The following is a 13,473-nucleotide window of genomic DNA, read 5'->3' as shown; positions in this document are numbered from 1 at the left end:
ATGATTCCTCTAGCATCAGCCAACCATCACTTCACCTCTCTTTGGAACAACTAGCTAAAGTATCAAATCCTTCAACATCACCATTTTGAGCCAACTTCCCTTCTCTACCAAGACCCCTCATCAGTCATCCTAATGTGTTTCGCCAGTAACAAAACCTTACCCTTGGCACAAGTGTCACAAGACTGGTACTCATCTAGGGGGATAATATTAATTACAAGGAGAAAATGACCCACAATTGTTTTAGAAAGAAAATGGTTTTTGTAAAATTCATTAGATATTTTTTTAACAGATAGACTTCATCCCATGCAAATTGTATCAATAAAATAACACTATGAGGTTATAACTTGTATTAGTCAATCTTTTTATCCAAACTAAGTCTATATGCATATAATAGGAAGCATGCCTAGTCAAAAGGCCACAATAAGGGGCTAGATGCCCAAGGGGGATGGACAAACCCTAATTCTAGAATTAGGGAAAGGGGTGTGCATGTGGATCAAGGACAAGGATGTGGCTACCCACAATACAACTACACTGTGTAAGTGTAGGTAAGCATATTCTCTTGTTGTTTTAGTCATAGATCTGGAGTGTGAGTAGGTTAGGTGAGAGATGGTTGTGAGTGTGTAGGTCAAAACTCTTGAAATGATAAGAGTTGTCCAATGGTTTTGATGTCAAGCTTAGAGAGTGTTACATGGAGCATCATTCCATGTCACTTTGCATAGAGATTGATTTGCTACTTATAATGCTAGGAGACAAGGATTGTCCATCATCTTGGTAATAGATACATATCTGACATTATTGATATTGGGAATATATGTTTGTCACGGCCTAATGGATCTTCTTTTGTCTTGCAAAATGTACTGCATGTTCTAGACTTTAGTAAGAGTTTAATTAGTACTAGAGAACTTGATGATTATGGTTACAAGGTGATCATTGGAGATCATGTATGGAAAATTTGCAAAGAGTCTCGTGTTGTTGCTTGCTAAATGGCCTGAATGTGGTACTTTGTATCTTTTGCATGTTTTTGGGGTTAAAACCCATGCTCTATAGTAGCCATCAATTTCTTTATGGCATCCCATTTGGGGCACCGATCAGTTATAGGAAGGAAAGCTTTGTGATATTGAATTACCTTTCTATATTTGAACTTTTTTATCTTGGTTTTTTTTACCAGTCTTTTTGGTAGACAAACTAAATTGTTGCATAAGAGTGATTGTACTAGAAGATCAAATTGCTTGGATTTTGTACATAGTGACTTTGTGTGGACCTATACCCATGGTCTCATTGGGTAGAGCTTTATATTTTGTTGCTTTCATCATCAATGATGTTACTAGGAAAGTTTGCACTTACCTTCTACATAAGAAGAGTGATGTGCTAGACACATTTCAAAAGTATTTGGCATTTGTAGATCATTAATTAAGCAAAAAGTTTAAGTGCTTAAGAATTGATAGTGGTAGTAAATACAATTCTCATGCTTTATGAACTTTATTGCAAGCTATGGTATCAAAGGAGATTTGACAGCTCTTGAAAAGCTTACTCAAAATGATATGGATGAGAAGATGAACATGACCATTTAGAAAAGGATCAATAGTATGCTCTCTAATATTGATCTTATTAATGGGTTTTGGGTTGAAGCTATAAAAATAATAGTGCACTTGATTAACATGTCTCCTAGTAAGCCATGGGATGGAAAATTTCCATAGGGGTTATGGAAATTTTCCAAAGGAGTTATGCTCTGGAAAGAGGCCTGGTTATGTTCACTCGCATGTCTTTGGATGTGAAGTATTTATGCATGTACATAGGGACAAGCAAACTAATACTAATTCTAGGTCCTAAAAGTATATCTTTCTTATATATGGGGCATCACAAGAAACGGGTTATGGCTTATGTAATCTTGAGTCTGAAAAGCTTCGATGAGAATAAGATAGATAGGTAGTTCATAAAAAATCCACAAAGTAATGTTTGAGGAGAATGGAAAACCATCACATAAGCAATATGTACAACCTATTTCACACGATGCAAAACTTGGACAACTAGCTAATGTTGAGATAGGAGTGCCATGGGCAAGTGGATTGTCTTATGTTTTATGGGATGGATGGTGGAATAACCATAAACTCCTATTGAACCATTTTTACAATGGTCTACAAGGGTTTCTAGATCACTAGATAGATACATTATGTCTCCATATTATGTTATTGTTACAGATGTGGTTAGCCTTCTTATGATGTTGATGTTATGAGTAGGTCATAGGTAAAAAAAGTCTATGTAATTAGAGATGGATTCTTTAGTGAATTTTTTGAATGCTTCTTGAGACTTAGTTCCTTTGCCTAAGGGTAAATACGCACTACCATGCAAGTGGGTCTACAAGTTGAAGGTATCATTTGATGCACTACCTAAGTATGAGGTAAGATTAGTAGCCAAGGGATTCAAGCAAGAGAAGGTGATTGATTTGGATTATACATTCTCCCTGAGTAGTCTAGATGATCACCCTTAATACAATACTTGCATTAGTTGCCAAGGAAAACATGAAGCTTATTCAAATGGCTATAAAGATAGCTTCTCCATATGGAAGTTTACAAGAGGGCATTTATATACAATAGCTTGGAGGGTTTGTTGTGGAAGTAAGGAACAATAGGTGTATAAGCTACATAGGAGCTCATAGCCTAAAGGGTTTATTATAGAAGGTAAGGAATGGTTGGTGTATAAGCTACTTATTGTAGTGCATGAAGTTTCTGTTGTGGAAGGCAATGAAAATTTGATGGAGTCTCAAGGGTACACTAGAAGTGAGATTGACTACTACCTATACACTATGAAGGCTAGGGATGGTAGCTTTATGATTTTGATTCTCTATGTGGATGACATACTAATTGCTAGGAAGTTAGTCATGTATGTGGATGCATTTTAAAAAAATGTTGCATGAAATCTTTGACATAAAGGACTTGGGCAATGCTGTTCACATTCTTATCGTGTGCATTATGCATATATATATATATATATATATATATATATATATATATATATATATATATATATATATATATATATATATATATATATATATAAAATACTATATTTGTCTCAAAAGGGATACATTAGAAAGGCATTATAGCATTTCAATATGGAGAGAGGGAAGCAATTAGTGTTCCACTGCTTATATAGTTAAAATTTAGCAAAGAGGATAGCCCCAAGTTAGTAGATGAGTAGAAAGCTAAAATAGCCAATATCCCTTATGCAATCACAGTTGGTAACTTAATGTATGCCATGGAAGCTACATGTTCATTAGACATTACCTATGCAATGGAAGTAGTTAGTAGGTATATCATTCAAGAAACATTGGTAGGAAGTAAAGAGTATTGTGAGATACTTGAATAAAACTAGATCTACGAGCTTATGATTTGAAAAGAAGGATACATTTTTTTTTTTTTTTGGATATGTTGATGTTGATTTTGCAAGGGATGGATATTGTAAGAGGTTTGTTAGAAGTTTTGTCTTTACTTTCATAGGTGGTGAAGTCTATTGGGTCTCTTAATTGCAGCCATGTATGACTTTATATACCATTAAGGCTAAGTATATATTCACCCTTTGAGGCTTACAATGAAGGTATATGGCGTACTCATCTAGTGGGAGCCTTGGGCATTGTAGGAGAGGTGCCTACATTGCATTGTAATAATCAAAGTGCCATAGTTGGCATAAAACCTTGTCTTTCATGCAAAGACAAAGTAGATTGAGATGAAGTATCACTTCATCAAGAAGGTGCTTGAGGATGAGTGCATCAAGCTTGTCAAGGTCCATATAGATGTAGATCTTCTCATGAAGAGTTTACCTTATGAGTACTTTGCACATTGCAAATCCCTCACATGCATTGAAGAGTATATTTAGTTTCTTGTTGTACTTTCATAAAGGTGCATTGGCCTTTAAGTGGATAACAAAGAATAAGGGTACTATTCATTCTACCCACTAAACACTCTTATGTGCTTCTCTCTCTCAACCCTCCTATACTCAATAGCTTCTACCTTGCAGTAAAGCATTCTTTAGGAGTCATCCCATGAATTGGAGCTGTGGGAGTTCTGTTCATAATGTAGACAACAGTATGGACCGCCTTAGACCAAAAATGTTTGGGCATATTTTTTTCAGCCATTAATGCCCGTGCAACTTCTGCAATATGCCTGTTTTTTCTTTCTGCAACACCATTTTGTTGTGGGGTATACTTGTAAGTAAATTGCCTCTTTATCCCATGAGTTCTCAAGAAGCCACTGAACTCATTAGAGAGGTACTCTCCCCCTCCATCTGATCTCAAGCACTTCACTTTTAAGCCTGTTTCTGTTTCAATAGCTGCCTTAAAAGATTTGAAGTACTCAAACACATCACTCTTTTCCTTCATGAAGTATACCCATAGCTTCCTTGAATAGTCATCAATAAATGTGACAAAGTATTTGATGCCACTAAGAGATACATTATGTGTAGGCCCCCAAACATCTGTATGTACTACATCAAGTATATTTTTGCTCACTTCTCTATCATACAAGAAGGGTTGTCTCGCCTGTTTACCAAACTGGCATGCTTCACAGACTTTATGCAATTCTGCAACTTTAAAAGAAGGCAACCCTGTAACCAATCCTCTGGACTGCATTAATTTCAGCCTTTGCACATTTGCATATCTAATACGTTTATGGCATATTTCAATATCTGAAACTACTCCTTTCCTTTAGCATACATAGCGGCATCCATTGCAGGAATTCCAGCATCTAAAGTAAACATTCGGCCAACTCTACTTCCTTTTGCGACCAACCTACACTTATCATTAAAGTCTTCTACAAAACAACCTTTTGCATTGAATCGGACCTGCAACCCCTGCTCTAAAACGGGGCCTGAAACCCAATTTGCATTGGTAGATCTCTTGTACACCAAATCTCTTGTTTGAAATACTACTAACCCAATTTGCATATGTGTAACCATGCAAGTCCAAAGGCCACACGTGTTGCATAGAACAAGGCATAGTCAAGTGTAGACATGAGATAGCGCAATGTGCACTACATTGCATCCAAATGTGGCTTCCGTGGAAGCTACATGAATTGATTCTCCAAACTAACTATGTAGTTTAGATTAAGCCCAGTGTTTATCAAATAAATGAGGCTGCACACAATCTTTCTATTAATAGTGACATCCTCAATCACATCACCCTCATGTACAGTACGCTTAACATTGACATCCAAAGTTATCAAGATTGGCTTACAATCCACCATATCATATTTTTTTAGCATATTCAAAGCATACTATCTTTGTGCCATTATATATGCTTTGGAGTCCTGACTATATTTGAGCTCCGCATAACCATAGAAGTACTCTAATATCATGCAAACAAAAAAGAGGAAAGAGAGGTGAAGCAACCAAGAGCATACACAAAATGGAGACTTCAGCACACAAAGTAGTAGGGCTAAAGTTTTCTTCATCTTTTATACAAAAGTCCTTAGTCTACAACATAATAAAAGACTAATATTAAAGTATTAGAACACTATATATATATAGTCACTATATGTAAACTCGCTAAGGATAGATAAGGTGGCACAATAAATGTGCCATAACCAAGAGTGGACAACATGGGTGTAGTCCAGTTGTAGAATCATCATCATATCCTCCATGTCGATTACCTAACTTTCTAGTGAGTAAAGTCTTGCCATATTACCAGGACATGTAGTGGATCCTAGCTTATATGGAGCTCTCTCAACATGTTTGCATACTAGGAACATGAAAAACATCACTCCTTGCACACATTAAATATACATGCACATGATCTACTCTTTCTACAATTCTTATAAACAAATAGACATCGATATTTAATAAAAATGTAATTACACACACACACACACACACACACACACACACACACACACACACACACACACACACACACACACACACACACACACACACACACACACACACACACACACACACACACACACACACACACACATATGAGGACATGCGCAACTACAACAAGCAACGTCTTTCAAAATATTACGCTCAAGAAGAGATATGCTTCATGAAAATTTAAACCAATGCCAACAATGGGTCAATTGTATAAAATAGGCTAATGGATAAAAGTTTCCAAGAAATAGAGGTGATAACAATTGGACAAGTGTCAAGATAGCAAAAAATGTAGATCTCATAACAGGCATTGCAAATGGAATATGCAAAATTGCTAGTGTTGATAGAAGAGTAGAGAAATTTGCCAAGAATTCAAGTAACAATTGAATTCACCAACCAGCCACATGCCCTACATTGAAGCAAACACTAGCACAAAGCACTCACTTCTAAGTGGTTTCACAAATCAACATTCTCATTGTACTTGTATATGCGATCATTGGCATCATAAGGAGCCACAATTTTCCAAAAAACCCTCCTTCACATTAGAAATACATTTACTCTAGGACTTTCACACGTAATGCTCTCAAGAGTAATTGAAAGAACCTACCAATAATTGGCCTTCTAAATCCCTCAACCTTCACTTTAATGCTAAGCATAGAGTTGTGATCCCCAAACAAAAATAGAATGACACTTCACAAACACACAAATGATAGGTATAATGGGCGAGAGAAATATAAAAATACTCATAGTACTTTAAAGATAAAACAATAAAATGTGTTACTTTATGCTTCATAATTTTAAAATATGGTAGTGTTTTTAAAATTTCTTATACTAACACTTTTCTTTTTGTATTGTGAGTGGATATACAACCCCTATAAATGACAACATGAATACATATGAGGTGCATCAAACATATAGAGAAATGCCTATAAAAGACAATATGAAAGTAAACGAGGTGCACCAAACATATATACAAGATAATACATTTGGATTTAGTTTAACATTAACTAATATAGCTTTAGTGAATATTCCATACATCTCTTCTAGGCATCTATTACCAATGACAAGTCCTCATGAATCGGGACCAACAAAGAGCCATTTGATATATAATATCTATTCTCTCTCTATTCTACATGGGTACTACCAAATGAGGATAGCGAACAATATTAGGCAATGACCATTGGCATATATTGAGGGCTTCAATAACATTAAAGAGTATCAAAGATTCATGGACTTGTGCAAGGACACACATATAAATAACTGTGAAGGAAAATAATACGAACTTGCACATGATAAAACTCCTTTGTGATGCTACAAAACATTTATTGATTATAGAACTACATTTGAATAACATATTTATAGTCAAAATTGCAAAACCTCTAAAAGAAATACTCAACAAGCCCAACATTGAGTACAAAGACTTAAAAACGAATCCACTACAAATAATCATTGTATAAGCCCTACCAGGTACGAAAAATGAAGGGAAATTCCATATACGTAATCGAGTTACTTCATTACAGATGACACACTATTGACTGAAGCATAAGAATACATATGACACACTACTTACTTGAGATTAAGAATACATTAGCACAAATAAAGGCCAAACAAAAAGATGAAGAAAGACATTGATGCCTACTAGTTGTTCGAGGATAACTTTGATGTGAAGACAGGGTGACAACAAAAAAACACACAAAAGGCTAGATCAATAGAGCAAATGATAATTCTTAACATAAATGTGACAACTACAAGATGCGTAACTTATGTGGAGATCTAGCAAGATGTAAGAAGTGGTATATTAATTCATTAGTAAAAATAACTTCACTCTACTCTAAACTACTATTACTACATCCTCTATCAACCTTACCGCTTTCAAGCTCGTAATGCATATAAACAATTCACAAATAAGATTATTAAAAAAACTCTCATCCAATCTTTCATCCTTACTCAAACCAATACATCAAGTTGCTCTTCACTATATGTAATTACACGTGTTTTACTACAAAAGGCAAATGCTCACGTGACCAGTGTTGCTGATAATGCAAGTGCACGTGACTTACTAGAAAAGGCAAATGCTCACGTGAGGTCCTGATAATCTAAGCGCACGTGACTTACTAGAAAAGGCAAATGCTCACGTGAGCTGGAGCGCTCTTGGTTTCAGTGATAAATAAAATGCCTGTATTGGGGGCGTGGTCTAAAAGAACGAGCCACGTAAAGGCGAACTGAGGGATCGCCTGGATGGGCACTCGAGAAGAGAAGAGAAGAACAAGAGTTGAAGAAAGCACTGCAGAACCATAGAACAGGAGGAAAGAGAAGAAGCCGCAGCAGCAGCAGCAGGGAGAAGAAGAAGAAGAAGAAGAAGAAGAAGAAAAGACAGCACCAAGACAAGTATACATCGGGAGAAGCAGCAGAAGCTTTCATGGCGTTGAACCAGACCCGCAGTGACTGTTGCTTCCGAGGCTGTTGCTCCAGTGACCGCATCCTTCTGTCCATCTCGCCTAAATCCTCTCTTACTCTCTTGGCCGAGATCGCTCGAGGTACCATTCTTGAAGAGGAGATCCTCGTTCTTGCATTCTTTTGATATTTCATTTAGTTTATTTCTATGAGAATGAAAATGAAATGTTGTTTACTGGATTTCTTTTGTGAAAACTCATTCCGATGGAAAAATCCTCGAATAGAGGATTTCCATTTTTGCATTTTGACAGAAGTAGAGATTTCTAATGCTTGCAAGGACCCTATCTCTATTATGCACGGTCATTCAATTTTATATTTGTATTGCAAAACATCATCCAATCACTTTGTTGTTTGCCTTTGCATTTTGCGTTGATAAACATGAATATTAGATGCTAATAGATTTTGAATTAATTGAATATCGGGGCTTACATTGATACTTGTAGTCAATGGGTGCCCAAACATTTGACCACAAAACTTTACAAGTGGTCTCAGTACAATGCCCAACTTGGTGACCGGCCAAGTGGGAGCAATATTCACTTTCTTATGTCATACATTATACAAGGTGCTGTAAAGAAAAATACCCTAACACAGAAATATAAACAGAAACCGTACGACAAAGCACAGACCGATAAAAAGAACACAGTTAGGGTTATGGTTAGAGTAACTTAGAGACAATGAACACAATGAATAAATGAAATGATATGACTACTAATAATATGATGCTCATGCAGTAAACACACTATGCAATGAATGAATACTGAACCTCGAACTCCTATATCTCTAGGATTAGGATAGGAGTAATGAGCTGGAGAGTATGTCGTACTTCGAACGGATCCTGAATCGCAGCAACGCCACCTCCGGATGTCGAACACCAGCAAACGCAGCAGTGAGAAGCTGGATCTGATGCAGATAGCAGTGAGGAGAGAGAAAGACTAAAAACGAAGCCTACAAGAGAGATAAAAAAACGCAGGCAGGACAGCCTGCAGGAGAGAGAAAGGCTAAAAACGGAGCCTACAGGAGAGACTGAAAACGCATACAGGACAGCCTGCAAGAGAGAGAAAGACTAAAAACAGAGCCTGCAGGAGAGAGAAATACTGAAAACGCAGGCAGGACAGGCTGCACGAGAAAGAAAGATTGCAGTGATTGCAAACAGGAGAGAGAAAACTGTCAGTGTGGCAGCTGGAGCATGCAAACGCAGCAGTTTGCTGGCGTGGCAGGCTGTATGACAGCAGTGCAGATGAACAATAGTCAGTCGCCAGGTAGAAATAGCAGCAATCAGCGTGTGGAGGGCTGCAAACAGGCGCCAGACTGTAGGAAACAGTGATGGACAGCAAGGGCTGAGATGTCCTTCGTGACCGGGGTATGGGCAGCAAGTTGGTAATACTTGAAACCTGAAAAAACGAGATTGTAAAAGAGTGGAGGGAGTTGCTGTCAATTTATAGAAAATTAGAGTTCTAGATCCTCTTCCTTTTAACTTTCTCGATCCGCTCCCCGTTTTAGGATTTTGGCTAAAATAAGCCTAACATAAGTATGTTTTGGGACTGTTTAAGTGGCTAAGTGCATTTCTTAGTACAACATCCCCTCTCAGGTCCAAAATAGGGCGAGAAAAGTAGGCCAGCCTAAATTTTGATTTACCCCAAGGCGTCCCATCCCAAAGCAGCCAGGGCATCGGACAAAAGGTGCACGTCGGCTGCCCAGTGGCCTACCAAGACTACAGAGGCGATGAATATCTTACTAAGAGAGCCCAAGTGATCACCCTAGAGAGGTCAGAGCATCGGACCAAGGGTGCTCGTTGGCTGCCCAAGGGCCTACCAAGGACGACAAAGGTGGATTGAATCAACAATGGACTTGTTTGTTTTGTTTTTGTTTTTTTTTCTTCGAAAAGTGTTTTGAAAATACATAAGTAATATAGGGACAGTGGCCGATTAAGTGACAGGTAGGAAAAGATAAAGAGAGTTTTAAACCCAAGTTATTCACAAAACTAGCAAGCCAATCTCTTGCACTGACGAGGATAAGTGCCTAAGGATGATAAAAGTGAGTGTATGTGCCAATCATGTGTTGAATATGTGAGAGGCAAAAAAAAAAAAACGGTGGGCTTAGCAAGACAAGCAAAGCAAGCAAGCAAGCAAGGGTAGGGAAACTGCCTTTAGGAGAACTGCCATGTGTTATGCTACAAATATGGTGGATCCTAGAGTTGACTACTCCAAAAGACGGAAAATGGATAAATACGCATAGATGCATGTTGACATGAATAGAATGCCAATGCATAGGGTAATGCAAAGGGAGATGCAAGATGTTATGCTCATGTAATATGCCATGCAACGATGCCACTGGGACAGTGCCCTCGCAGGGGAAGTGTTCACTTGTCCTAGTGTCCTTTTTCAATCGGGTCATCCTGATAGTGCGGATGAAGTTACAAATGCCTATAATACAACACAAAAGAATAAGTGAATGCAATGTCTAAAAAATTGTAAGCAGCATCATCATTGTCACGATCAAGAGTAGGAGCCACCTCCTCGTAAACTGGAAGGGAAAGCAAGAGGGAAGCACCCTCTCCCCGTCAAGCTGAAGAAATAGGGGAGGGTGTACCCAAGCCGATCCTAGGTAGCAGGTACGGAAGAATGGGCCAGTTGACCGCTTTGGTTAAGATATCTGCAAAATTATCTGATGAAGGCACAAACTCTAGTCGAATAGTGCCTAGCTCAACCTGCTCTCTGAAAAAGTGAAAGTGGACTCCCACATGCCGTATCCGTGGTGTGATGATCGGATTGTCCGCAAGGGCAATGGCACTCTAGTTGTCGTAGTAGACAACTGTGGGAGTGTCATATGGAAAATGAAGCGCTGCCAGTAAACTCCTCAGATAGATGGCCTTGGTGGTGCCATCGAAGAGAGCCTGGTACTCAGCCTCGGCCGTGGAAGCCGCCACCGTCTCTTGCTAACGGTTGGACCAGAAAATGCGAGCTGTGCCCAAGGTAAAGAGGTAGCCGCCATGGGAACACCGGGTATCAGGATCTCCTGCCCAATGAGAATCAGTGTATCCCTGCAAACATAAACCAGAACCATATGTCAAGCCATAAGAAAAAGTACACCACAAATAACGCAACACACCAAGACATGCAATTCAATGTGACATCCTAGTTGTTGCGAAATACTACCTGAGTATGCTAAAAGAGTAAGCTAAATCTGGCCTAGTGTGAATTAACCAAAGAAGTTTTTCTACAATAGAACGATAGGTGTGTGCATCGAAGGGCTGTCCTAGGGTATCCCTCTCGTCAAAAACAACATCCCGCCTAACGATCACCTTGTTTGATCGAACAAACGATAGGCTTTCGCTTCAAAGGAATATCCCATAAAAATAAGGAGATCAGCTTGGGGAGTAAGCTTTCCTATCTTGTCATCAGGCATGTGTGTGTATGCGCGACACCTGAAGACTCTAAAATGGGAGATAATAGGCCGAGAGCCAAAAAATGCCTCATACAGGGTCTTCTGAGGAAGAGCTGAAGTTGGGCACCGGTTGAGGATGTACACTGAAGTGTTAAAAGCCTCGACCCAAAGGCACTCAGGAAGCTCTGCTGCAAACAGCATAGAGCGTGCCATTTCCATGACTGTGCGGTTCTTACGCTCTACGACTCCATTCTGAGAGGGGGAGTTGGTAGAGATGAGCTGGCGAGAAACGCCATACTTTTGTAGAAACTCGAAAAACTTGTGGGAGATAAACTCACCACCGCTATGACTCCTCATATACTCAACACGACGACTAGTTTGGTTATGAACCAGTAGCACCTAAGCAGAAAAATATGTGAAAGCATTTGACTTATGCTTGAGGAAGTACACCCATATGTATCGAGAATGATCATCCACTATCAAAAAGAAGTACAGCGCGTCAACGTGAATCAATCCAAGAGGCTCCTCAGCTCTATGTGTAGACTGCTGAGGAAATGGGGTGGGGTGTTGCTTCCCGAGTTGATAGGCTTTACAGACATCTCGAGCTAGCTTCAGGCATGGAAGGGCCTCAACCAGCTCATGGCGTGACAACTCATAAAGTGAGTCATAACCAAGATGCCCTAAGCGAAAATGCCAAAGACGCTCATTGTGCATAGGCTCCCGATATGTGGCTAAGGCTTGGAAGCTATGGAACACGAAGCATTCGGCGGTCGGCTCGGTCAGAAAGTGTGTCATGTGGTATAGGCCATTAGGCTGTGCCTCACCGCGAGCAATCACTAAACCAGTCAAAGAGTCAAGGACCTCGACTGTGGTCGCTGTAAAGAAAATTGCTCGCCCCAACCGGCAAAGCTACTGAATAGATAACAAGTTCACCCCAAGTTGAGGGACATGATATACATTGTCTAGCGAAGCCAGATCCGGACCCTTGTCCGTGGCAAAACTGATGCAACCTTGAGCCTGAATGTTGACCAAGGAGTTGTTTCCTACACGGACCTGCCCGGTTGCAGGGGCTCGAGTACGGAAAATGTCCTCTATAGGAGTCATGTGATGTGTAGCTTCACTGTCCACAATCCAAACTGGATCTGAAGTGCTCGGCTGTGACGAGTGGGTCTCTGTAGTAACCTCGTCGGGAGGGAACTCACAAATTTGGACGACACTCGCATCTGATGTCTCTATGGAGACGATATGGGCCTCTCCAGACTAGTTAGATGAGTCCTCTGGAATTGAGAACGTTGTCGATTGAGATGACTGTGCGGTGGCAGTGTGAGTCTGACCTTTAAACTGCTCCTTGCCATCACCCTGCCTCCCCTGCTGGGGGTTGCCCGACTGAGGGGTGGGGGTTGAGACTTAGGTTTTGGTGTTGTGCCTCGTGCCTTTGATCGACACTCCTCATCAAAATGGCCAGCCTTTTGACAATGTTGACAATACCTATTCTTTTTAGGTACATTCTGTCACCCAGGTTTGAGATGTGACTGGGAGTTTCCTTGAGAACCTCCAGATTGATTTAGCTTTTGAGTTTGATTTTGATTTTGAGTGGAGGTTTGGTTTGGTTTGCCCTTCCCTTGTTGCCCTTTCTGAGAATGAGCAAGAAGAGTCCCCTCTGAAGAGGAATTCATATGAAATTGATCGAACAACCGTGCATAACGCAACAACTGACACTCAAATTCATAGAATGTAGGCATGGTAGGCTTTGAAACTATTCCTTCCACAAAA

The 13,473-nt window shown here is 39.6% G+C and overlaps 1 protein-coding gene across 1 annotated transcript in view; it reads left to right on the top strand.

Moving 5' to 3' along the window:
- The first annotated feature begins 8,049 nt into the window (after nucleotides 1-8,049).
- LOC148020803 (protein kinase family protein / protein phosphatase 2C (PP2C) family protein) overlaps nucleotides 8,050-13,473 on the top strand; it is a 60,573-nt gene continuing 55,149 nt past the window's right edge. Inside the window, exon 1 of the mRNA XM_087698615.1 lies at nucleotides 8,050-8,399. Coding sequence (XP_087554741.1) covers nucleotides 8,282-8,399 — 118 coding nt within the window. The 5' untranslated portion in view covers nucleotides 8,050-8,281. The remainder of the gene's footprint in view (nucleotides 8,400-13,473) is intronic.

Source organism: Lygodium microphyllum, chromosome 18, assembly GCF_053477565.2.
Source record: "Lygodium microphyllum isolate KBCC chromosome 18, Lygodium_microphyllum_v1.1.10, whole genome shotgun sequence".
NCBI classification, from domain to species: Eukaryota; Viridiplantae; Streptophyta; class Polypodiopsida; order Schizaeales; family Lygodiaceae; genus Lygodium; species Lygodium microphyllum.
This window is presented reverse-complemented; position numbering and strand designations above follow the sequence as displayed.